The sequence below is a fragment of the Rhinichthys klamathensis genome, unplaced genomic scaffold, assembly GCF_029890125.1.
Source record: "Rhinichthys klamathensis goyatoka isolate OS25496 unplaced genomic scaffold, OSU_Roscu_1.1 h1tg000103l_1, whole genome shotgun sequence".
In the NCBI taxonomy this organism is placed as follows: Eukaryota; Metazoa; Chordata; class Actinopteri; order Cypriniformes; family Leuciscidae; genus Rhinichthys; species Rhinichthys klamathensis.
Window position 1 is genome coordinate 1,912,779 of NW_026606642.1, and position 27,383 is coordinate 1,940,161.

At 36.4% G+C, this 27,383-nt stretch overlaps 3 protein-coding genes across 3 annotated transcripts in view; 2 read left to right on the top strand and 1 right to left on the bottom strand.

Annotated features, from left to right (window-relative positions):
- LOC130086923 (galactose-specific lectin nattectin-like) overlaps positions 1-27,383 on the top strand; it is a 246,226-nt gene that overhangs the window by 147,077 nt on the left and 71,766 nt on the right. The window lies entirely within an intron of this gene.
- LOC130086924 (ladderlectin-like) lies at positions 8,012-11,716 on the top strand. Its single transcript, XM_056253163.1, has 5 exons — positions 8,012-8,075; positions 9,613-9,716; positions 10,923-11,045; positions 11,217-11,328; positions 11,502-11,716. The coding sequence occupies exons 1-5, from the start codon at positions 8,015-8,017 to the stop codon at positions 11,567-11,569; spliced, it is 468 nt and encodes a 155-aa protein (XP_056109138.1). The 5' UTR covers positions 8,012-8,014; the 3' UTR covers positions 11,570-11,716.
- Positions 14,309-17,397, bottom strand: LOC130086981 (uncharacterized). Its single transcript, XM_056253185.1, has 4 exons — positions 17,304-17,397; positions 15,583-15,984; positions 15,146-15,211; positions 14,309-14,454 (listed from the first exon to the last, which is right to left on the bottom strand). The coding sequence occupies exons 1-4, from the start codon at positions 17,389-17,391 to the stop codon at positions 14,309-14,311; spliced, it is 702 nt and encodes a 233-aa protein (XP_056109160.1). The 5' UTR covers positions 17,392-17,397.

The window sequence follows — 27,383 nt, forward strand, 5'->3', positions numbered from 1 at the left end:
TAAATAAATGAAAGAATGATTTAAACTATGTTTTACTTCTGATATAAACATTTAGATTAAATATGCCATTCTCATTAATGGAGTTAAACACTTAACCCTCATGTGGTGTTCAAAACCCTATAACACCTGTGGTGTTCCCGGTCAAAAATGACCGGGCCATAAAAAAAACCTTATAAATCACTCATTATACCATATTTTCACCCAATCTTGGATTCAATCTTTTTGTCAACATGTTCTCTTTCAATTAGGACTGGTTTTATATTTTGATTTGCATCTGAATAATCATAGGCCTCATTTATTTGAGAGTAGGCATTTCATTTTTTGAGTAATTTTTTTAAAATTTTTGAATAATTTTGGAAATATTAAATAAAATCTGAAGAAAATTGGTATTGTTGATCACACTAGTCAACTTAACATTTTCACCAGGAATTTTGTTTTGAAACTTTTGTTTTGTAAAAAATATGGCACATAGTCACACTTGTGGTGTTCCCGGTCAAAAATGACCGGCCTATAAAAAATAGCTTATAAGTCACTCATTATACCATATTTTCACCCAATCTTTGATTCAATCTTTTTGTCAACTTGTTCTCTTTCAATTAGGACTGGTTTTATATTTCTGTTTGCATCTGATTAATCGTGGGCCTCATTTGTCTGAGAGTAGGCATCTCATTTTTTGAGTAAAAAACAAATCATTTATGAGTAAATTCGGAAATATGAAAAAAAAAAAAAAAAAAAAATGGCTACTGTTGATCACACTTGTCTACTCTAATGTTTCACCAGGAATTTTGTTTTGAAACTTTTGTTTTGTAAAAAATATGGCACATAGTCACACTTGTGGTGTTCCCGGTCAAAAATGACCGGCCTATAAAAAATAGCTTATAAGTCACTCATTATACCATATTTTCACCCAATCTTGGATTCAATCTTTTTGGCAACTTGTTCTCTTTCAATTAGGACTGGTTTTATATTTCTGTTTGCATCTGATTAATCGTGGGCCTCATTCATCTGAGAGTAGGCATGGTCAAAAATGGTCACAATGGCCGACCATTGAAAGTGAATGGGAGAGACTGAAAATAACAGAACAATTTAGTTTTCAGGAGCATGTTCATTATTTTCATGTACACATATGAGCATGTGTGCTTGCAAACATCGAGCCCTTGGACCTGTGCATGTATCGATACATTTATACACACGCTACCCAGACACACACATGTTAAAACACACAAACTTTTTAAAATATTACACACATTCTTTTCCACAGAGAGAAATTTGATCCTACCCTAACCTGCATCTAATATACATTTATCCATCTGACATTACCACACACACACACACACACACACACACACACACACACACACACACACACACACAGGCCGTGATCAGATTTTTGACTCAGAAACTAGTGAGGAGGAGGAAATTCAGGATGCATCTTGCAGTGAAGATGTTTCTGAAGAGGAAGGCACCACTGAATCGGCTACGGAGCTTGAAACAACTGATGAGGAGCAGTCTTCCAGTGATGAGGGCCCAGCTGAGGTTACCGTTTCATTCTGGTCAAAAGATGGAACTTTGTCCTGGCCTTCATCCCCACTTATGAGGCAAGGCAGGTTTTCTTCTGAAGGCCTTCCTCTTCAGAAACATCTTCACTGCAAGATGCATCCTGCATGTCCTCCTCCTCCTCACTAGTTTCTGAGTCAAAAATCTGATGAATAACATCATGTGCAGAGCTGTTTTGCCATTGTGCTGCCACAAATGAATGACAAGCAAGGTGCTGTGAGGCATTTTATATATGCCTGTGCTATCACATGATGTATATTTGTAAATATTGTCTAGTTCTGTGTGAGAACCTCACAGTTCCAAAACAAAATGTCATAATATTTTGTCTGGAAGCTGTGATGAAACAAGACCATGAAAGAAAGATTCTTTTGAAGCCGGGTCACTGCAGTCACGGCCAGTTTGTGTGTGTGTGTGTGTGTGTGTGTGTGTGTGTGTGTGTGTGTGGTAATGTCAGATGGATAAATGTATATTAGATGCAGGTTAGGGTAGGATCAAATTTCTCTCTGTGGAAAAGAATGTGTGTAATACTCAAAAAAGTTTGTGTGTTTTAACGTGTGTGTGTCTGGGTAGCGTGTGTATAAATGTATCTATACATGCACAGGTCCAAGGGCTCAATGTTTGCAAGCACACATGCTCATATGTGTACATGAAAATAATGAACATGCTCCTGAAAACTAAATTGTTCTGTTATTTTCAGTCTCTCCCATTCACTTTCAATGGTCGGCCATTGTGACCATTTTTGACCATGCCTACTCTCAGATAAATGAGGCCCACGATTAATCAGATGCAAACAGAAATATAAAACCAGTCCTAATTGAAAGAGAACAAGTTGACAAAAAGATTGAATCCAAGATTGGGTGAAAATATGGTATTATGAGTGATTTATAAGCTATTTTTTATAGGCCGGTCATTTTTGACCGGGAACACCACAAGTGTGACTATGTGCCATATTTTTTACAAAACAAAAGTTTTAAAACAAAATTCCTGGTGAAACATTAGAGTAGACTAGTGTGATTAACAGTAGCCATTTTTTTCATATTTTTTTTTCATATTTCCAAATTTACTCATAAATTATTTGTTTTTTACTCAAAAAATTAGATGCCCACTCTCAGATAAATGAGGCCCACGATTAATCAGATGCAAACAGAAATATAAAACCAGTCCTAATTGAAAGAGAACAAGTTGACAAAAAGATTGAATCCAAGATTGGGTGAAAATATGGTATAATGAATGATTTATAAGCTATTTTTTATAGGCCGGTCATTTTTGACCGGGAACACCACAAGTGTGACTATGTGCCATATTTTTTTACAAAACAAAAGTTTCAAAACAAAATTCCTGGTGAAACATTAGAGTAGACTAGTGTGATCAACCGTAGCCATTTTTTTCATTTTTTTTTTTCATATTTCCAAATTTACTCATAAATTATTTGTTTTTTACTCAAAAAATGAGATGCCTACTCTCAGACAAATGAGGCCCACGATTAATCAGATTCAAACAGAAATATAAAACCAGTCCTAATTGAAAGAGAACAAGTTGACAAAAAGATTGAATCCAAGATTGGGTGAAAATATGGTATAATGAGTGACTTATAAGCTATTTTTTATAGGCCGGTCATTTTTGACCGGGAACACCACAAGTGTAACAAGGTAACAATACTCCCACAAAAAAAATAAGAAAATTTTCAAAAAAACACTGAGATTTAGTTATACTGTTTGGGAACAAAGTCACTAAGTTTCAGTCCAAAGCGACAACATTAACTAGTATTTTCGGGAAAAAGAAAATCTTCTCCGGGTCAAATTGACCCGAACACCACATGAGGGTTAAACTAGGCCTACATGAAACCATTATTGAGAAGTTACAAAAAAAAATTTATATTTAATAAATAGAAATATATATATATATATATATATATATTTGTTGTGGATGCAATGCTTTTGAACACTTTCCCTTTGGCATGCTGTGTTTTAATGTTTTAACTACAGAGATAATTGCTAATCACGATAATAGCAGATTGTCTGAGAAAATAGTTTCGTGCAAATAATGCACAACCATGTCTATCTGTTTCCATTAAAAATATAAATATAAACACGGTACATCTGTATTTCATATTTTCCTAACGTCTTGTACCTTAACCCCTTAAGTGTCACGGGCCCACCGGTGGGCCCAAATCCTTTACATTTTTAAAACAGTAATATCCTATACTAAACCTAAACTAATCTTGACAAACTATATATCATTTGAAAGCTTACAATCTCTAGTTTCCATATTTGGTGATTGATTTTCAAAATAAATTACAGAGGAGCCGTAATTTATCAATTTGCAACAATAATATTTTCATACTCTTAGACCTTTATTTTGAAATAGTGATGAACATGAAAAATCATGAAAGAAGGGTAGAAACCTCAGTTTGTTTTCATTCCAAGAGTTCAAAAGATAGCATCCATTCAATTATTTAAAAAAAAAGGTCTGAATATTTTTTTTTATATAAAGAAAAAAATTATATGATGTGGCAGGAAGCTAAAACGCACATGCGTGTTCTTTTTATGTTTCTTAGAGGTTGAAATCATATCAAAATTTGCCAAACTTCTCATATTACTTCTGAATAGGATGTCTACTTCATAAATTGTATGAAAATTGTGGAAATAATGGTTCATATCATTCAAAACACATATGGAAATGGAGGCGCCCTTATATGGGCAGTAATGGAGTCTGGTTGTCATCTAGTGAAAAAGTTTGGTACTGCGCCCAAACAAAATCTTACTGAAAGCTCATTTTTTGAGATATCAACCTAAAATTTGAAACACAACTTGTTCAGATTTTTGGCTTTGATTTTTTTTGCAGTTTTAGAGTCGCCCAGGTTTTGAAAATATATATTTTATATAAAATATGAATAATTAAATTTTTTACATTGTACATTTTCATAAACTCAAACTTCTATAACTTTTTTTCTATTTCACTTTCTTAATTTATTTCACTTCTACAAGAATCTGCCAAATGTCTTCTTTAAAACAAGACCAATCTTACGTCTATATTCCAAAGCATTCTTGAATTACAACCATTTAAGTTCGAAATGTGCATTTTCATGTATATTAAAAAAAAGGGGGGTGACACTTAAAGGGTTAACATGGTATCACGTGGATGAATAATCATATGTAAATGATATGCAGATGAGGATATGTATATTTAAACTAGGCGTTGTAAGCTCCATATATGGTTATTTTGGGGTGGAGACGCATGTGCGCACAATCTTCGGCTGACTGAGTTTTTAAGGGAATTCTGCGCAGGTTCTAGCGTACGAACGCTTTTATAAGTATGAATATTTTTTGGCGTACGCCATTTTTGGCTTTCGGGCGCACCTACACTTTTATAAGGATCCTACGCACAGTTTTATAAATGAGACCCCTGGGGCCTCATTTATAAAACTTTGCGTAGGATTTGCGTCAGAAGTGGCGTACGGATGAAACATAGGACGTGCGTACGCACAGAAATATTTGGATTTATAAAACCGTGCGCACGCACATCCTACGCATTTTTCCCTTAATAAATCACAATCAATTCTAAATGTAGCGCAGCTTTTGCGGCTTCATGCATGTCACGCCCATAGTTGCCCATAAATAGTCCGTGAAACGCCCATAAGTTAATATTCATCGATTGCGAAATCATGGCAAACATAGAGAGGAAATAAAAAAAAACCTAACTTCACTCAATGCGAAGTAGAAGTTATCGTTGGCGAGGTGGAAAAGAGGAGAAAAATGTTGTTTGGAGGGCACAGTGTGGGCATTACTAATGCCAAAAAGGCACTTGAGTGGCAAAAGGTTGCAGACGCCGTAAATGCTGTAGCCTCACAACCTCTGTGGCCGAAATAAAAAAGAAATGACAAGCTACAGATGTCGGTTATAATCTACTTGGAAATGGGAAATAGTTCAGCGCAAATGTAATTTCTTGCAGCTTTCTGAATGATCGAGACATAGGTCTACGTCACACGTTATTTTATCAAAAATAAAACAAACTAAAGGCATATGCATGAATACCATGATTCCGTAGCTGATGAAGACATTTTTACTATGAAAACAACTTTCCCCAGTGGACAAATAATACATCTATCTATCTATCTATCTATCTATCTATCTATCTATCTATCTATCTATCTATCTATCTATCTATCTATCTATCTATCTGACTATCTATCTAATTGAATCTATATCTGCTCCGCCTGATGGACACATTGGCGAGAATATCAGTTTTGTACATTATTTTGTTCTGTTTACCATCTTATTTATGAGGATGAATTATATAACAGCATGCCAATATTATTGCAGAACATATTTCACTTTTCTTTTGCAAATATGTGTTAATTTGCATTTCTGTTGCAGATCGATCAAACGGGTGTTCGTGTAGGCTCTTAATTGTAAGTCTTGCTTTGTGAAGTCTTCGTGTTATTTATGAGGCAGTATTGCCATTTATTTTACACAACGGTCTACAGTTTCACACACTTTCACTTGTTTCTTCCATCTGCCGACGGTGTCGCCATTTCTCATTTCACTCGTTTTAGTGCGTACGCCTGGGTCAGAGCTTGCGTGAAGGACCACACATTTTAGAATAGAATAGAATAGAATATACTTTATTGTCCCCTAGGGGAAATTTGTCATGGACTCAAGAGTGCATAGTGCATAGTAGTAGCTGCCCTTACAGACAATAAATACACGTTAAAAAACAAATAACAACTAAAGACGTACATATAAGCTACACACAAAAAAAAAAAAAAAAAAAAAAAAAAATTAAAACAAATTACAACAAGCAGACCACCAAGTTATTGCACACTTCCCAGGCCTCCGCATACAAGTCTATTTAAAATTTTGATTTAAAATTTTAATAGAGGTGGGTACGAAAGAGTATTTAAACCGGTTTAATTTTGTTTTGGGAATTCTATACCTTCTGCCAGAGGGCAAGAGCTCATATTCCGTTTGAAGGATGTGGGACGGGTCCAACAGTACTCTCCGCGCCTGCCTGAGTACAGACTGCTCATAGATGGACTGAAGGGAGTGCTTTTCAGTCCTCCCCATCACCTTCATAGCAGTCTGTACCAGGCGCTGTAACTTTGATTTGGACTGTGTGGAGAGATTGCCGAACCACGCCGTCATCCCATACCTGATGACACTCTCCATCACTGCCTGATAAAATAAATACATAATATTCTGGCTGACACCAAACACCCTCAGTCTGCGTAAAAAATACAGTCTTTGCTGTAGACGGGAACATACATACTCAACATGATCACTCCAGCTTAAGAGGTTATCCAGGTGGATACCCAGATACCTATAAGAAGTGACCTGTTTGATCTCCTCCCTGTGAATGGACAATGGGGTATGATCCCCCACCGACCGAGGGTCAAATACCATCTCCTCAGTTTTTTTAATGTTAATGGTGAGATAGTTCTTGTCGCACCACTGAACAAATGTATTAACCTCCGTGAAGTACAATGACAGGTCTGAGTTCTGGTGAAGCAGACTGAGAATGGCAGTGTCATCAGAAAATTTAAAAAACAGGTTGCCCGGGAGACTATTGGTGCAGTCGTTAGTGTAAAGGGTGAACAGGACCGGTGAGCTTACACATCCCTGCGGTGCACCCGTACTGATGCATTTTGATTCCGAAAGTGAATCATTAATCCTAACATTTTGGGTTCTATCTATTAAAAAAGAATAAAACCATTATCGTAACCAAGACATTTTTACTGTCAAGTTTGCTTTTTATAAATACCAATTATTGCGTAGAGAGCGGCGTACGCCTTCTTTTGTGCGTACGCAACGATTATAAATGAGGCCCCAGGTCATTGGTTCAGAATTAATTAATTTGTCTGTTACTTCTTTGTACAGTAGCTAGGTGTCACTAGTGAGCAATAATGAATGAAGCTTCGAGTAATATGAACCTTTTGGGTGAAGCAATGGATTGCGAAGCCTCTGTCAGGAAGTCTCATTTTCCCATCACTACTTCAAATGCGACCTTCGAAAGGTGCAGTCTTCACATTGGGACACAGCTAATGAGTGAAGGGATGTGTGGGTTTCCATGTGGTGCTGCTGCTGATGAGCGGGTGCAGGTGTGGTGAGTCAGTGCTCTGGTGATAACGAGTGGATGGGCGGAGTCGGGTGATCGGGCGCTGATGGTGTGGCAGGTGTTACTGATGACTCCGTGACAGTAATTGCCTGATATTATGTGTATAAATATGACCCATCTTCATTCAATAATAATGTTATTGTGTTACAGGCTCTGGCTCTTCACAAAATCTTCCCCTGAGACTCTGAAGGCAATCATTAAAAAACCCAAAGTGAGTTCTGAATAAATGTTCTACCTGAAGTATTTTTGAGCGTTGTCTTTAAATGCATTGAGAATCGCAGTGTGCAGCATATGAGTGCATGCAGACATTTAACTTTTCCTGCTTATTAAATTCAAGTTCATCATGGCAATGCTGAAAATCTGTCTGCTGCTTTTCATCGTCTTCTCCATTGGGAATACAGAAGGTAACCAAGACATTTTTTTGTAAAAAAAACAAACAAACAAAAAACTTAGCCTAAACATTTTGGAAATGTACAATATTCCATTGATTAGTATTTGCATGATTAATAAGGGGTTTACTATTTTTAGAACATGATCACACACTCTAAACTTTTACTATGATTTACTCAATTTTTTTGGTGAAACATTTTTACACTTAAAATATTGATTTAATTTGAAAGCAGTGAAATAAATTAGCTACATTCACTATGAACTGAGTAAATGTAAGTTAAAAAAAAGTAGATCTGAGTAACTGCATTTGGTACATTAACAAATAAAATTTGAGTAGTAATAATTAGGGAACATTTAAAAACAATGTATATAAGTAACTTTTTCATTTCATTTTAAACCTTTGTAAAAAAAAATATGCCATACATACAACCACCATTGACCTTTATTGTCGATGAACACAGCAGATTTTATACGGTTTTAAAATAAACAATATTGCCCACATATAAACTCCATGTAGCAAACATTTTAGAAATGTAAAAATTTAACATTTAAACATTCAAGTAATTCTCTCGCTTACCTCTCTGCCGTCCTCCGCGCGATTTGAACATAACATCTGTCTCGCATGCACGCTCGCTCTAGATTTGCGGTAACTAGTCGATCACGAGTGGCTCAACAGGTAGATCTATAGATAAACTCATCTTTCAGGCATTTGGGTTGACACTTCAGTGTGAGAAATCGGGGGTGTGGCGTGAGAATTGGGTCAATTGCGTGAGTCTCACAATGCGTGCAGAGTTGGCAGCCCTGCTTTAGACCGCCATCACGTTTTACTCAGAGCCGAAAGATGTTGCGACGAGACTCCAAAACCTGCTAATAAACAAACAGTGCACAGTTCTGAGAACATTTTTATCATTCAAATTAGTTGTATTCATTATCTTTAGGAATGTCTTGTTAGGCGTTAAAATAACGCGAAAAGACAGTCGCGACACACTTAGGTGAGTCACATCATGTGTTATTTTGCTTTAAATATAATTATTTAAACCACAGTAGAGATAAAACGTGCACAAACCTGAATTTCACAGAGGAAATACACCAATTCTGCGACTCGGAGAAAAGAGAACTTGAGAGTTCAAACAGCCCACGCTCACTCAACCGTTGAGTCGTCGTCACATCAGATGATGGGGGAGGGGCGCATTGTTTTAATTGAGGAAACTTACTCTATTTCTTATGCGTGTTAAATATGAATACTATGGTTTTGAATAAAGTAATATTTGTGGTTCTTGAAACAGATCAGTTTAATTATCCATTCTCGAAATATTTTGATGGAAATTTCACAAATAAAGTATATTTTAAGTAATTGGTTAATCAAATACTAAATTATTTTAGTGAAACAAAACTTAAATATAACTGAATTTGACAATTAACTGTTGGATTTTTAGTCTATTTTTGTATGTTCAACTCAATCTATCAAGTAAATGATGTTCAGAGACTTTATTAAGTTAACTAAGTTAATTAATACTGTTATTTACTAAGCCTTTTTTTTTTTTTTTTTAGAGTGCAGAAACACAAATGCCAGAAGATGCCCTGCTAGATGGAGGAAATTTGGTCTCCAATGCTACAAGTACTTTTCTGGTCCGGCTAACTGGATCACTGCAGAGGTAATGTTACAACAAGATGATTTGGTCACACTTTATATTAGGTGTTTTTTACTACATCTAAAAGACAGATGCAAATATATGTATGTACACAATAAGTGCATTGTCAAATGATTCATTTGAATTGATAAAATGATTAAGTAAATACTACAGAAAGAAACTAATGTAATTTCTACAAAGAAAAGTTAGTTCAGGCAAGAATTTAAGAATCAAAGTAATTTATATATTATAATTAAATTCAAGCGTGTAGAAATTAAACAGTAAACGATATAAAATTAAGTAAAACCTACTTCACTTTTACTATACTGGTGTTCCCATCATGCACTGGGGCATGAATAAGTACCTTTTTTTTTAAATTGTTTTCCAGCTGTATTTACACCATTTTTTTCATTGCTTTTATTGTTCGGTTTAGTAACTTGCCATTTTCTACTCCAATCAAAAAAATCAAAAAGGTCTATGGAATGTTAGTCATTGTGTGTTGTGTACGAAGTATTGAGGTGTTCAGGTGCCACGTAACTTCCATATGAAGTGTGTGCTATATTCAATATCTATTTATTTATTTGGATCTTTAGAAGTAAAGCATACACTTAAAACGTGGTGTTTAATTCAGTGATAGTCTTAGGAAAAAGTTAATCAAGTAGATTACTAATTACTTCATTCTATATGTGAAGTTAAATATTAAAGTAACATATACTTTTAGTTCAATTAAATGTCAAACTAATGTAATGTGTAAAACACAACGTACATCACTTCGATGTAGAACGGTCAAATGTTAAGATGATAACATTTATTTGAAGTCCCTGTAATCCAGATGGTTCTTGATTGCCTGCTGTCGCTCCCGTGCTATAGGTGATAACTGTGACTCTGTGCATATTACTGGGATTGGAATGAATTGTTTCTATGATAAGCTCTTTTAGTGAAGGAACATGTATATATTAGGAGTGGAAGTTGGATCGGAGCAGACAATAATTTAATACACTAAGTCCAATAGTAATTCAATTTTAATTGATGATAATCGGTAAATCATACAAGTCGTTTTTTTTTGTTTTTTTTTGATAAAGACACTTAATATAAAGTGGGAATGTTATTTTGTATAGTACAACTTTCTTTTCTGCAAATAAATAGTGCAGAAAACTGATACTGAGCTTTGTTTGCAAATGTCTAATGTTGTCACTTTTGCTTTTTTTTTAAAAAAATCTTTCTCTTTAGGAAAACTGTCTAAGTCTTGGTGCGAATCTCGCATCTGTGCGTAATAACCAGGAAAATAAATTCCTGCTGAGTCTGTTGCCTTGTTCCACACGTTCTTGGATTGGTGCTCATGATGCTGTACAAGTAAGTTCAATTGTGTGTCCTAAAGACACCCATTTGTCTAAACTAACATTTCTGCTTTAAACAGTAAAGGCAAAGTTTCTAATGAAGATGTTTTGACTTCAAATCTGAACTTAATTCGCTTCTTCCTAAAGTCTGACAACAGTAGTGCACTCTTTTATTCCCACTCTTCAGGAAGGACACTGGTTGTGGAGTGATGGATCTGTGTTTTCGTATACCAACTGGTGCTCTGGACAACCTAGCAATTACCAGGGTGCTGAGAACTGTTTGGAGATCAACTATTCCTGTAAGGATACAGCCTTTTTGTATTAATACTTTCAGTTATAATCCAATTTAACATACAGTAAAATGAAATGAGTCATTTGGATTTCACAAAGTGCCTTAAGTTGAACAATCTCTTATTTTGATTCTAATAAAACCAATGATCAGAATAACTGATTTGATTATTCCACCTTACAGCCAACCGTTGCTGGAACGATGCGTCCTGTTCAGACTCGATGCCCTATATCTGTGTTAAGAGCCTGTGAGACCGTCATCCTGCTCCAGTTACTTTGATTCAACTACATTTTTCCAATATTACACATGTTATTCTGAAATCAAATCTCTTCTAAACTTTAATCTCTTTTCAATACTTTTACTGAAATGCTCATTAATAAAAGCACTGGAAAACTAAATTGTGTAGTGTCAAATTCATGTATGTTAAAAGGAGGATATGGTTATTAGAATTGCATTAAATTATGTTATCAGGGCGGGGTCACCAATATCACTTGTTATCATCAAGTGAAATCTACTTTTGGACTTAAATTAGTTTGACATTTAATTGAAGTAAATATTACTTAATATGGTTTCACAGAAAAAGTAGATTACTAATTACTTCTATATAAGACAACACTGAATTAAACATCACATTTTAAGTGTATGCTTTACTTCTAAACATCCAAATAAGTAGAATAGATATTGAATGTAGCACACACTTTATCTATATAATAGAAGTAACATGGCACCTGAACACCTCAATACTTGGTACACAATACACAGTGACTTTAACATTCGATAGATCGTTTGAGTGATTGTCTCATTTTGAGTAGAAAATTAATCCAGGTGTCACAAAATGGCAAGTAACTAAACCTAACAGCAGAAGTGGTGATAAACCAGTGTAAATACAGCTGGAAAACAGTATTAAAAAAAGATATGTAATTATTCATGGCCAGGGGGCATGATGGGAATACCAGTATAATACAATTTGAGTAGGTTTTACTTAATTTTATATTGTTGACATTTATGGTGTAATTTCTACATGGTCTTGCCACTGCTATGCTGTAATCAAGATTATTTAAATGATTGTGAAATAATGATTGTTTCAACACCATCAGATCACCTTTATTTGTTCATATGGCTGTTATAACTCAGATACAGCAGCCAAACAAAATCTAAAGTTAATGATGTGAGGGTCAAGAGCCCAACTATAACAAACACTGAGCACCATAATGGTGACCTACAATTCCCGGTTTTCTCCTTCAGTGATTCTGCTTGGTAACATCTGGTGTCTTCAATAATGCTCAATCATCACTCACTTATTCACTTAATTATCTCATTAACTTTAACACTGCTTCAGTGTTCGTTTAACACTCAGTTCAGAGTTTAATTGGGTCGCTTAAAATTACTAAATTCCATTGTTGAAGTTACATTAACAAATTATGTTTGTTTAACGTAACCCAGTTATGTGGAACCTGTTTACATAAAAAAAGTTAGTCAACATATAATTTTTTTGAGTGTACATATTGTTGTTACAAAATATAGTTACATAATTCCTGTTACACATGTGTACTTACTGAAGTGAAAAGGTGTTGTTACCAATGTCCACACATTTGTACTTACACATACCATTCCGGGGGTTGTTACATATGTGTAGTTACACAAATACTACAGCTGTAGATACTATGTACCAATGTATACTTACACAAGTTAAATGCTATGTATGTAGTTACCATGTTTACATTTATACGGGCTACTTAATATAAAGTGGGACCCAATAGGATATTAATTCAGACTGAATGATTCTGCTAAGTTTGTCTGTACCAACTACTGCAATGATGCATGCAGATTATTACATAATAGCTTGATTATTTTAATTATTGAATTAAATAGAAATACACTGAACACAATTCAATAATAAAAACACAAGCAACAAAATGCCACAGGAAATCTTTTTATTATAGACATACATTTTAGTTTTTCCTCATGAATAAATATGATAATTTTTCATTTATACATCAAAAAAGCTCAAAATCAAGTATTTTATAAACTTAAATATTTTATACAGTATATTTGCTTCAGTAATGTTGTAGCTGCACACTGATCCTGCTGGGATCCTCTCAGATCACACAATCTGTGTGTAATCTTTCTGTAAGAAGAGAGAGAGAAATGAACAGTGCTGTTTAGAGTTACAGAAACATAAAGACACAATGATACAAAATATCAGACACAATCAGCACATCTGTCATCTACAGTTTAGGTCAGTACAGTATCACAGTCTGAGTGAGTGTGTGCGTGTGTGTGTGTGTATAGTGTATTTACTAGTTGCCAGATCAAAAAAAAAATAGTATCACAATTCAGATAACACTTCAAAGCTGTTGTATGGTTGTTTTTACATTTCAATTACAATTTTTCAAGAAAAAACATCAAGAAAAGAAAACACACTGTATTGTTTAAACAAGACCGCATATTTGTTCTAGATTTGTGAAATTACTGAGGGGAAAAATACTCTGAACCCCAAGTGAATTTACACAAACTGAGAAAGTCAGTGTAAGGTTGTTGCCCGCTCTCCCCTAGTTGCAAAACACATCTACTTTTAAACATTTCTAACCAACAAAACATATGTAAACGTCATATGAATTCTATGACAAAAATCTGTCATCTACACAACAAAAAAAATCATTTTGTTTATACTTTAACTGATATCTCCCGCCATCTAGATTTAAATTGAATCGCCAGCACTCGCCACCCTGGTCACATGACCATAAACGCTAAAATGACTTCCATGGCCATCACATGTTCCCTTCACTAACAGACTTGTGGAAGGCCCCTTCGTGAAGAGATTCAGTTGTTCACTTTCATTTGGAAAACCCCAACAAGTGGCGCCCCTTCAACAGAATTCTAGTTATGACGTCATTTTCAGCAAATATCTGACTGTGGAATGTCCCGACTGACCAATCAGAATGAAGTATTCCGGAGAGCCAGATAATACTTTTGCATAAAATGTTTCCCTATAGTATCTGTAGGTGATGCTTACCCTTTCTAGTGCTCCTGTGGCGAAGGTACATCATCACACCAACAGCTGAAGCTACACACACCAGCAGAACAGCAACAGCTATTCCTGCTACAACAGCAGAAGACGGACCTGAACCTGGAACTGATACAGAGAAACAGATATAAGTGTGAATGAATATTCATTAGATATATTATCTCTATTGACAATGTACTGTATGTCCAAATTGGAGGTGCGGAAGGCTAATTCCTCTAAGGTGAAATAATCCTCAACAGTTTATGACATTTGGGTATATTACCACATCATTTTTCCAAAGAAGAATTAGAGCTTAACTTCCCCTGTTTACAACTGAACTATCTGTGCTTCAAATCTACGCATATTAGAGATCTATAACCTATGAGGTTGGCCTCCAGAAATGCAGAGAGACGTCGAGAGACACTTCTGTGACCTCAGCATTTTCCCTCGAACATCTCTCATCATGAATTTTAAATCTGTTTCTGTTTACTTTTCCAGTAGTATGTAATCATAGTTTGTTGAATGAAACTTTTGGAGGGAGCATGTTATTGGCTGCCCAAGGCTACAGCGTTATTTTATCGGACATCTTTATTATTCAATTATAAATAGCAAGTGTTTAGGATAAAGTTTGACAAACATTATTTATATATATATATATATATATTTTTTTTAATTAATATTTTGTGTTTAAAGGAACAACATCAGAATCATTTAGGTGAATAATAAAGTGAAGTTCCCCATAAGAACAGTGCATTTATTAAATAAACTGTAATACATGTTATGCTAATATATTTTTTCAAAAGTAGAGTAGAAGACATACTCAAGTCAGCCGCATGCTTCTCCATATACGGTTCTTCATTGGTTTCATCTTGATCAGACAGAGAAGCTGGAAAAAACAAACCAATAAAAATAAAGAAATTCCAAAGAACACAATAATTGATGTTTTGATATAATCTTTTGATTCAATATTACAAAGATACATGGATGCAGGATTGTACATAGGATCACAGGATTTCAGTATTGCATATTTAATTATTCAAAAAGTATTTCTCCTGAAAATGACTAAGCAGAGTGATCAGGAATGCAGTTTATTCAATTTACAGCATACCAATGAAGTTCAATGTGGTTTGAACTTTCTATTATAGAACGTTTCTATTATATTAGAAAAACAATTTCATTAAATAATATTTAATTCCTTTAACAACAACAACAACAGCAACAACAATTATTCAGGGTAAATAACATTGAGTGACTCACCGCTGATGATCACGCTGTATGTTTTTATGGTGTCATCATGAGAGCTGCTGATCTTTCTGGTGATTTTTGTGCTGTCACACTTGCGGTTTCTGTTCAAGCTTTGCCTTTTTCCTGAACTTTCGCTTCTTATCAGCTCTGCTTCATAACGTCCAACATGTTCAGATCTGATGTTAGTGATGTTCAGAGATCCGGTCTCATAGTCCACCTCCAGTCTGTCTCTGAATCTCCCGTCTTCTCCATCATATAAACAGCTCGTATTGGGATGTCCGTTGATCAGAGCTATGCGAGTGTCGTCAAAATACCACAGTATCTTGTCATGTTGTTTTTTAGTAATATTAGTGTTTAGAGTTACAGAATCTCCCTCCATCACTGACAATGTCATCACTGCATCGCCAAACACACCTGAGGACACAAATAAACAATTACGTGTGTGTGTGTACAGATTTCACATACATAGACTAGGCCTAACGATAGCCTGCCCTGAAATCAGATATTGTAGCGACCAGCTAACCGTTCCCATGAGGAAAACAGATAAATAAACATAACAAATAATTCATATATAAATGCAAAAGGTTAAGATTGAAGGTAGGGTTAGGGCTATGGGACAAAAAATATCATTAGCTTTGATTAAAAACAACAGAATGAAAGTCTCCACTACAGCCCTATTCAGACAGGACTAGTTTAACATGGAGAGGTGGATTTAACATTACCATATTGGTTGTATTTTGTGAATAGAATATTACCAGAGAGTTTAGAAGAAGCAAGGATCTACTGTACTGAAATCATAGCCAGCTAACGTTAGCTAGGCTGTTTACTGCACCGGCCGGTGTTCACCCGGCTATGAACTGAGACTTGATAAGTCATATTCCATAACAACGACTTAGATTACAACTGCTATTGTAGAAATAAAACAAATTTTACTGGTATAACATTGGCATGTGAATTTTACACAAGTGCCACAGACTGTATTATCAGTTTTGGGCAGTCACTACTTGTAGCTTAGCTATACTAACTTAGTATTTTGGTGGTAGCTTGGTGGTAGCTTCACTATTTTGTGTGTGTTTGTGTGTGTGTGTGTGTGTGTGATAGAGAGATACAAATATAAAAAGCTTCAAGTAGACTAATCTATAATATAATCATTGTTTCTTCAACTTATTCAATTATCTGACTTTACTGCCACTATCTCTTTCTGCTTCTCTATCATATAGTGTGTGATTTGCAAAATACCTATCATAGCCTACATCACATATCATAGGGTTTCAGGGGACATCCCTGGTTTTTGGTTGCCTATCCCTGGCTAATAAAAAAAAAAAAAAAAAAAAAAACTGTCCCCGTTTTGCACAACATTAGGTTTTTCAGTCAGATTGATAGTCAAAATGTCCCAATCCCCCCAGGGAATTATTATATCATATCATATAACAGAATTATATTACTGTTCTTGACAGAGAATATATATATATATATATATATGCTTCCACTTGTGCTGATAGGGTAGACATGTAATTGTTTGGTGACGAGTTGATTGGAATGCTTTTAAACCTTGTTTAGAAAACATCATATAAACGCCGTTTAAAAATGTACAACAAGGAACATTGTGTGGTGGCACCTTATATTCCGAAACTATACACAATTATTTAAACAGCAACCAATACAACAATATGTGATGTTAGAATATGATGTTAAATTAAACTAAAATAACCATACAATCAAAAACGTCTTACCATCAAACAGCAAAAACAGAGTAAGCAGAAAACAGCGTCCTATTCTTTCATCAGCTGTGTTTGATTTAAATAGCCAGTGTTGCTCCATCGATGTCTTGAATTTATTCCTATGGTTATCCAGATGAAATATAAATAATGTCTAATGCCTTAGCCGGGCAAATAAAAAAAGCGTATGCCTTCACGTTTTGGTTGCGATGCGAATGAGTGTTACTAAAATGAAACCGAAAGTATGTTAACATCTTGGTAAACCCCCAAATTCCTAACTGTGCGTTCACACCGCCGGCGGCGAGAGCGTCAAAGTGGCCGGAAGTCATTCATTTTCAATGAGAGCCGGCGAGGGCGGCGCGGCGCGTCTTGGACCAGGGGCGATTCTAGGATTTTTTCAACTGGGGGGCACAAGAGGGGCCACAATTATTACAGAGGGGCCATTCTTATGTTGTGTATTTATGTAGAACTGTAGATATCCAAATCATTTCAAGTTCAGTAAGCTTTAAAATCAGCAATAAACAGTGATACCCTATTATCTTTTAATAGCAGTTATTCACTGCTCAAAATCAAAACAATAAAATACAATTTATATTAACTTTTCACTTTACAAAAGTGAAAGAAAAACTGTAATAAATAAAATAATCCAATGTATTAGTGTACAACTCACAAATAATAATAGAACAGCCTTATTTATATAAATGCATAATTATATTAATCATTCATATAATAAATACACAATTAATGAATTCATATAACTGTAATAAAATTGAATATAATAAATCTTTTTTAAATCCTTGATTATGCAGCGATGGAATATGCAGGATATTTATGCAATTGTATGTGATGAAATTGCGGGAACTTGCAAAACCTGTGGTTTGATGAAAAAGAGAGAAAACGTGATTCCCTAACACCCTGCTCTCACTAGGCTACTATCTTAATGTAAAGAGTAATTTCTTATTACTTCCTATGATAAGCAAGCATACTACATCACAGAAAGTGCTGGAATATTTAATCTTGTTTTATTTCAGACCTTAATAAACACATGGCTCAAACTTACAAAACATTGATGAGTCAAACAAGTTCTGTAGCTTTACAAAAGGAATATGCTACAACTTCTGTAAAAATGAATAAATAAAATATGAAAAAATGTTTCCTGTTTTACAGCTTTTCAATGATGTTCACGTCGCGTAATTACGTCACTTCATAACGTTCCCATGGCAACAGGGGGAAATGGCTGCTCTTGTGTGAAGTAAACGCAGCATTTTTCAACTTTCTGCTAAGATATATGTGACTTTCTTTTTTGCAACAAAAATGCGGGGATTATGAAATCATACAAGCCCCGCATATTTTGCGTGGAAATCGGCAATTTATACGGCAAAAGTGCGGCGTATTTGAAAAAATGCCCCCGCATAAATATGCAGACTTTGGCTGATTATGCATTGAATCATGCGATCGCATAATCACGTTTTTCTGGAGGGACTGAAAGGTGATAATAATAAATTCTAGATGGAATAGCAATTGGCATTTTACAGCACCCTAGTGCCAATTTTGGGAACATGCCATGATAGCTTACAGCAACCTATTTTTGTGAAATCACACTCGAAATAAAAAAATATTGCAGGACTTGGAACTTTCAGACAACAACTGTGGACATCTATACTTTATTTTTATGAAATAAAGATATTTTATGATATTTACAATATTTCAGTTAAACTACACTTGAACAATAACTTTTATCTTAACGTTACTTCTTAACAGTTGGACAAAAAAAAGTGTTCAATGAGTAGCCTATACATATTACATCTAGCCTACAGTAATTTTATACAACAGACATTTTATAAAAAATATATCAATAAAACCTAAATCAATGTATTCGGTATTGGACATCAATTTAACATTGACATTAGATGTTGAATTTACATTGAATTTTGGTCACCCGACGTCGCAACTAAAATTTAACCAAATATCAACGTCTTATGACGTTGTGTGCCTGCTGGGAATAATCTGTTATGTCTCATTTAACAGACGCTTTTATCCAAAGCAACAAGTAGGAGAGCCTTTAACACACACTCGGCACAATCCGGCGCGACGAGGTCCATACGGGTTCTGTTGTCTTACACGTCTTACTGCGTTACACAGTAGGTTAAATCATAACAAGGAAACTTTACGTGTGATTCATGTCATCGCGACATACTGTAACACATTATACTTACAGTGTGTGTCAAAAAAATGATGTAATCGTCCTCTGCTTTTTTTCTGGGGATGTGCATGCATGGAATCATTAGACGGCCAAACTGCAACTAAAACGGACACGAAAATTCGCAAGAGCAACAAGAGATTTGAAGCTCATGGCAGACGCGCCCAATAGATGCTTCGCGCTGTGATTGGCTGAATGTTAGTTCACTCAAGTCTAAGTAACAAATCAGAGAACACGGGCGGAAATATTGGCGCTGGGTCAAAAAAAAATGAAAAAGAAATAGAAAAAACTCTAGCTCGCTATTCTTGGTCCTCGTTGAGAAGCATCGCGACGCGGAATCATTAATTATTCTACTACAAACTGAAAGATTATGATTTGAATTTTTGAGTGACAGACAAGTAGAAGGGTGGGGGCACACTGGGCGGCCATTTAGTTTTCAGGAGGGGCCAGTGCCCCCATGGCCCCTCCCCTGTCTACGCCACTGTCTTGGACGGTGAGAGCGGCGAGGAGCGGCGAGAAGAAGTTGAAATCAGCTCAACTTTGGGGAAATGAGCTATGACGCGGTTCGGCGGCAACCGGCGGCAACCAATCGGAATGTAGATGTGCTCCGTTTGAGAGGATTCCAGAGAACGCAGCCAAGTAACAAAGGTTCCGACCACATTAGTTCCCAAGCAAAATAGAGGAGAGGTTGATCATTTGAATTTCATAAGAAGGCGCGCAACACTATTTATAGGCAAGATATTCGTGCTAGAACGCTTGTTTTTCAGCGGGAATGCAAATTAGAATAGCATTTAACCATGAACACAAAAGCCACACCAAACAAATGGCTTTTAATTTGTTTATTTCGTTAGCAAACATGTCACTATAATTGTTAAGTTCTTTCCATCGATCAATTTTCTGCAAACATAACGATCGACATGCTTGTTTGCTTCGCGGCCCCTTTAAATAAAGTTTTAAAAAATATCAAGCATTCGATCTACGTCAGAGCATCAGAGCGTCCACGAATCTTTCCACGGCGTCGCTGACAGGGCGGCGAGAGCGAATTTTGCCGCTCTCGCCGGCGGCGGTGTGAACGTACGGTAAGGATGGCTGGCGCGAAACAGACGTTCCGAAGCTTTGCGAGATCCCGAAGCAAAGAGGATTCGAAACACTTCTTATTCTTCTTCTTCTCTGTCGTTTTACGGCGGTTGGCATCCAACATTAATGGTGCATTACCGCCACCTACTATACTGGAGTGTGGACCGGAGATAAAATAAATACATAAACCATCAAACTAAAAATAACTTTTAATTATTTTCCTCTTTTCTTTTTCCTTCCTAAAAAAAAAAAAAATAATAATAAAAAAAAAAATAATAATAATTAATCATCCTAAATCCTTTCTGCCAGTCTTGTTTCTTTTAAGAATTGAAATACCAATGCACTCACACCATTTACCGATTTCCCCAGCAATTCCCTTAGTGAATTCCCTTGCCCCCCTAACCTTCTTATACCCTCTTTCATCTTTCCCTCTCATATTTCTGACACAAATCACATGCTCCACAGTTTCAATATTTTCACAAAATTCACACCTACCCGATACGTGCTTACCTACAATATGTAAATACTTATTTAACCCACAATGTCCTATTCTTAATCTCGTGAAGATAATTTCTTCCCTTCGCTTCCTTCCAGTGACCCTCTCTGTCCCAACCTTTTGTTGAATGTTATATAAATGTCTTCCTTTCTCCTCCGCATCCCAGTGTGCCTGCCACTTTTTAATAATTTTTGACCAGATTTGTGCTTTCGCTTCTGCTTTACTTATTGTAATTACTATTTCAACCTCTTCTTGTTAGATTCGAAACACTGATCCGAAGCGTGATTCAAAACACCAACGTCACGTGACAACGGCTAAATGAAGCGTCTAATGGCGCTTTTACAAAGTCAGAATTGAATTGTGAGATATAAACTATTCTGGGGTAAAATAAAAAATAAAAAAAGCAATTGCGACTTTATTTCACGCAATTCTGACTTTATAACACGCAATCGCGGCTTTATTTCACGCAATCCTGAGTAATAAAGTCAGAATTGTGAGATGTAAACTCGCAATTATCTTTTAAAATGTTTTATTCTATGGCGGAAACAAGCTTCCATAGTATACTATAGCCTATCCTGTCCTATTTAAGTAGCCTAATTAAATTAATATAAAGGGGCGATTTGCCCACTAATGGCTTAAATGAACAACTAGGGGAAAAAAATAGTCGGAGGCCTTATTCCACATATCTTGGAAGTTCGAGCCAGCAGGCCATTCTGGGTTGAGCGCGCGACCCTGCGGAAAGAGTGAGCAGAGCGGAATATTCAGAAATGCGCTCTCTGCTCACATGCTCTGATCGGAACAAACCCGAACACTGTCTGCTGAACTTGCGCAGAAACATCAAAATAGACATAACCAGCTTTTTAAAATTGTTTTTAAAACTAAACATTTAGACTATTTTAGCACAAACGATGTGCTTAATGGCGATTTTTTTTTATAATTATTGACAAAACATTTTTGAAGAAAAGTAACACCAGGCACCCATAACGCCGTGCCTGGTGCAGACATTCCTTTGTTTGGTTGCCGAAGAGAGGATCCAGCGAGAGCTTGATGGGGCAACGAGGAACGAAATGCGTCGCTATGACGACCGGGTACTATTTGTGGCGGTACTTTCTGCAATGGAAAACGGAGTGAAAATCTCGCCTTGGAGTGAAAATCTCGAGGCGAGCCAAGGCGAGTAGAGTCGAGTCGAGCTGGTACTGGTAATGAAAAAGTGTTTCATCAGGTGGAGTGCTCCTCCGAATCAGGGTTTCATTTTATGTAACACCCTACTCAGACAGAAGGTTATTCTTTTCAGAGATATTTAGAGTGATCGGGTTCTTTTATTTTGTGTCTCTCGACTAATTTTGGGAACTCTTTTTAAACTCAACTAACTATAGTCTGACCTCTTATTGATATGGAGCACAGAAATAAAACCCTCAAAAAGAGTATTTAACAACACCACTACCACGGTTTAACATACAAACCAAAAGTAAGGAAATTAATCTGTTCTTTCACAATAAACAATTACAAATTTTATTAAAAGTCCTTTGAATATAGAATGAAAATAAAAATATTCAAATAAGAAGAATTACAACTTCCCTAGGGTATCAAAACACTCCCCGAAATGTCACAAATGTCACTTGAATATTCCAAATGGCAAAATTGCCTATATAGTTAGGTTTTTAATAACATAAATTAACCCTTCAAATCAACAAATTACAAATGGATCCTCTTACTCAGATGAACCAAAGTTATAATAAAATAATCGTGGGCCCGCCCACACACACACACACACACTTTCACACAGTCTCACGTGCGCGCTTTCCCCCCGCGTTGCAGGCCTGTAGCGTTGCTTGTGTGCGTTGTGGCCGTTAAAGCAAACTCAAAATTGGCCCCTTTACTCTAAAGAGCAAAAATAAAATAAAATCAATAATACCTGTAAGTCCCAAAGCTGTCCGTTGGGCTCAGCAAACGAGTGTTTCGCTCTCTTGGCTGCTCTCGTGAAATAGTCCGTGGCTCCGCGTGTCCCACGTAGCCAGAGGAACTCTGAACCTCACGGTGATTCAGAGCGCTATCTGGTTAGTCATCATGCTTTAAAATGACTGTCTTTATATCGAATTGCCTCAGACACGCAGCGCTAAACTGCCGTCTCGTCCCAAGAGATCGTATCTCACTCTCTCTCACCTATCGCGGCAAAACTGAAAGATGCTGTCTTCGTTTTGAAGTAACGTTGTATCAAACTCAACAAAACATTGGTCTTTCACACCACACTCCTAAACAGTAAAGTAAATTAGTCACAAATCACTTACTAACGGTTAGTTAGTAAAACAAAACAAACGACAATCTAGGAAAAATCAATCCGATTTGGATTTTTTTCTTTCACCTCCTCTCCGCCTGTCATTTCTCTCGTTCCTTTTTTTTCTCGCAACCACCAATCACCGTCACGAATAGCTCTCTAGGAGGTGGGCTTTGCAAATCCCTTATCCAATAACACAAAAGAAATGATCAAACTTGCTTGTAAAAACCACATTGTCCAGCAAGTACATTTCAACCAAACAAAATAGCAAAACTACATTTTAAAGAAACAGTCACATATGCTGAGATTCGTGAATTACATCAAACATAACAAAAAATAAGTACTCTACTTAAACTACATTCAAATGCTCAACTTCACCCAGGTTACACTTGATTGGTCGGTTCGGGAACAAATCACACAGTATAAAAGTTTTGTCAACGCATTTTCATATCGTGGGTTTTTGTGAGAGGAGTTTGGTTTTGAGATAGCGGATTTTTGGTGATATAGTGACATTTATAGTGCGATTTGTTTAGTTATATTTAGGATTTAATTTACATTTACACATTGACTTAGAGACACACAGAGTACATATAGTGACACATTAATAGATGCATTGATATATATATATATATATATATATATATATATATATATATATATATATATATATATATATATATAGATTAATAGATAGATACATATATTACAGATACATATAGATTATTAGATAGATAGGCTACATATAAAATAAGCCCCTTTCACACAGAGATTCCGGAAAATACACGGATAAAGCGACCCGGGATTTGACCCGGGTTCGTTTGATTTTGCTTCATTCACACTGCCAGTGATTTGCCGGAATCAGAGAGCGCGTTCACACACAACCCGTGTATGTTCCGGAAAGACGCGTGACATCGATGTGACATGTAATGTCTCAGCAACGTGTATAGTTTGCTTATGAGCTGCGATTTCTCTCTGGAGAAACCACGCTTGTGCATTTTTTTCTATGATTCGATCATAAACTAGCGCATTACGTACCGTTTCACTAGCCTGCTTTCACTTTACTTCAGCGTCATCATTACGACACGGCATTGGTTACGGCTTTTGTTCACACAGCGCGTGTTCCGGGTCTGAACACGGCAATGTTACTAGGTCTCCAACCCGGCATCGATCCCGGCATTAGTCCCGGGTCGTGTTTGCGTTCACACAGAAGGCACTCTGGCAATTTGCCGGCAATTTGCCGGGTTCAAAGCGCTGTGTGAAAGGGGCTATAGATAGATAGATAGATAGATAGATAGATAGATAGATAGATAGATAGATAGATAGATAGATAGATAGATAGATAGATAGATAGATAGATAGATAGATAGATAGATAGATAGATAGATAGAAATGGAGGCTCCACAGAAGAGATGCCGTACATCTGTGGTGTGGGAGCATTTCCATTTGGAAACCCCAAATAAAGTGAGATGTGTGTATTGTGATCGGCAGCTAGCTGCAACAATACATCATCCATGATTTATTGGCTGATGTCATCCATGACATCAGCCATTTGAGGAGCATTCATCCTGCCATTCTGCAGGGTGCAGAGGATGGTAGTGTTCCCCCTGTACCAAGGCCTGCTACTGACATCCTGCCAAAGCCCTGGATGCTGAAAAGCACATCACACTGGAGTGTGCTTCACTGATGCGTTCAAACACAACTCCTGGTGAGTTTCAGTCTATGTTATCTTATGTAATGTGATTCATGAAATGTATACTTCATATGTGTTGTCAGTTTATGATTTGTTACTACCGTAAAACTTCAAATAATAGCCGAGTCCCAAATAGACGCCTGTCTCTTTTACACGCCTGGTGTGGCTGCAGGTTTGGGTAAATAAAGGCCGGTCTCAAATAGAGGCCGGGTCTATTTTTTAGTTTCGGGTTGTATTTAATCCTTTAAAACCGCCAGATCGCCCGCTTTTTGGCGGCCGCCAAAGCACATTTTTGTCCCTCCAAAGCCTCTTTTGATCGATGAGTGATGTAGAATAGAATGACTGCTGCGCTTGACAGGGCGCGTAAAGCCTTGTTTATACTCGACGCGTCCGCAAGAGCGCGAAGGTGCGCGCGGCAAAAATGACGTCATTGCGGTGTGGGCGGTCGTGCGCGTTGGCTGCGCAAGACCCCATTTCGCCTGGCGGTGTGCACGGCACTTTTTGTAACATCGCGCGCGGCGCCGCATCCGAAGATGAACGACTTCGAGCCGAATCTGGCCGAACTGGTACGTCTGTATCAGCATGTTTATGGTCATTCTATATACAGAGACATTTGCATTGATGGGCGACCATAAAAGCCTCTCATTTTGTGAATAGGAACACATTTGCATTAAGCACCCAGTTTGCTTACATTAAAGTAACTGCTTACATTTAGAAAATAAGCCTACAATAGCAGAAGTAAGCCCTGCTGATGAAATTAAGGTTTAAACACTCTTCAATAAGGCTTCAGTTGTTTAGTTTACATGCAGTGAAAGTACAATAAACCTACTGCATTTAATACTATTTTTATATGAATCAGCAATTAATAAACTACGAATAAACGGCAAACTACTTCTTCACTGCTGATTCCTGGTGGTTTAGAAGAGAATTACTCCGAGTCGCCCCCTGTCGTTTCACAGAATAGCACAACGGCGAGCGCGTCAAGTATAAACGCCTCGTCCGTTTCGAGAGGTGCGCGCGCAGTCAGCGGAGACTCGTATGGAAAGCCTTTAGGGCCAAAAACACACGAATTTTAACGCGTATTTCACGCGTATTTCACGTGTATTTTACACGTAAAATACGCGTGAAATACTCGTTAAAAATCAGTATGAACGGGTCCGTGTCATTGGCTGCTGAAGACTTGGGTCTAACCATTTGTGTGAGCTTAGAGGGGTGTACCTTTCATAGACTAGGCTACCACCAGTTTACATTCTATAGATCAGCTTATTCAGGTTTTTTGTATAACCTATATGAATAATATATTTAAATAGCAGTTTTATGACAATAAATTTTTTTTATGACAATTAATTTTATGACAATTTAGATAAAAATAAAATTAACTTGTTTTTCTCCACTCATGCCTTTTTGTAAATAAACACATTAGTGGACATTCTAGCTTTAACATCAAAGCATTAACGTGTGTGGGGAAATCAGTTACAGTGGAGGTAACCAATGCAGGTTTATGATCACTGCAGGTTTAAGATACAGACCACTGTAATCAATATTCTTCTTTGGTAAACAACGTGAGCTTTTGTTGTGCTTACATTTACAGCTATAGCAAGCAGGGGGCGCTTTTTCAAACCTTTTTGTTCTGAAATTGGGCACTCAGACAAACTGTAATTAGGTATACAGGTGATATTATCAATTTAAAGGAATTTAATGACTTAAAGTATTTAAATATGTTATTTAAGGCTTTCAGGATTAGAATGGGAGCTTGTGCTCAGGTCAGGACAGGTATAAGAACTTTATTTGGCTTTCCTGACAGCAGAAGTATTTTACTGCTACCAAAATTAAATATCCTCCTATTTCTTTTTTTCTTTTTCTTCGTTTTCTTGTGTAGCCCAAAGAAAATAGATAGATTGCATTTTTATGAACACATATTTTTACCAAGATTGCCCCCTTTTGCATATTAGTACATTTACATATTATTATTATTATTATAACAGGGACAATGGACAGTAAAGAACTGTCCCAGAATTAGCTACAGAGCTAAATTTCATCTGCAGTCCCTGGCATTTGGCAGATGCTTTTATCCTAAGTGCCTTACATTGCATTTCAATGTACACATTTACGTTCTTATCAGTTCTTGCTTTCCCTGGGAATCGAACCCTTGCATGAATTTTGCAAGCGCTAACATTCTACTGTTTGAGCTACAGGAAAAGTAGGAATTTATCTGTAAAACAAATCAACCCAACTCAAGATTTCTAATATTAAAAGTTAACATTTGATTGTGGAAAAGTTTACAGCTGTGGTTCTTGATCAATGCAATTGTAATGAATATCTGTTAAAACAACATAACCTTGCTTGCAGGGACCAAA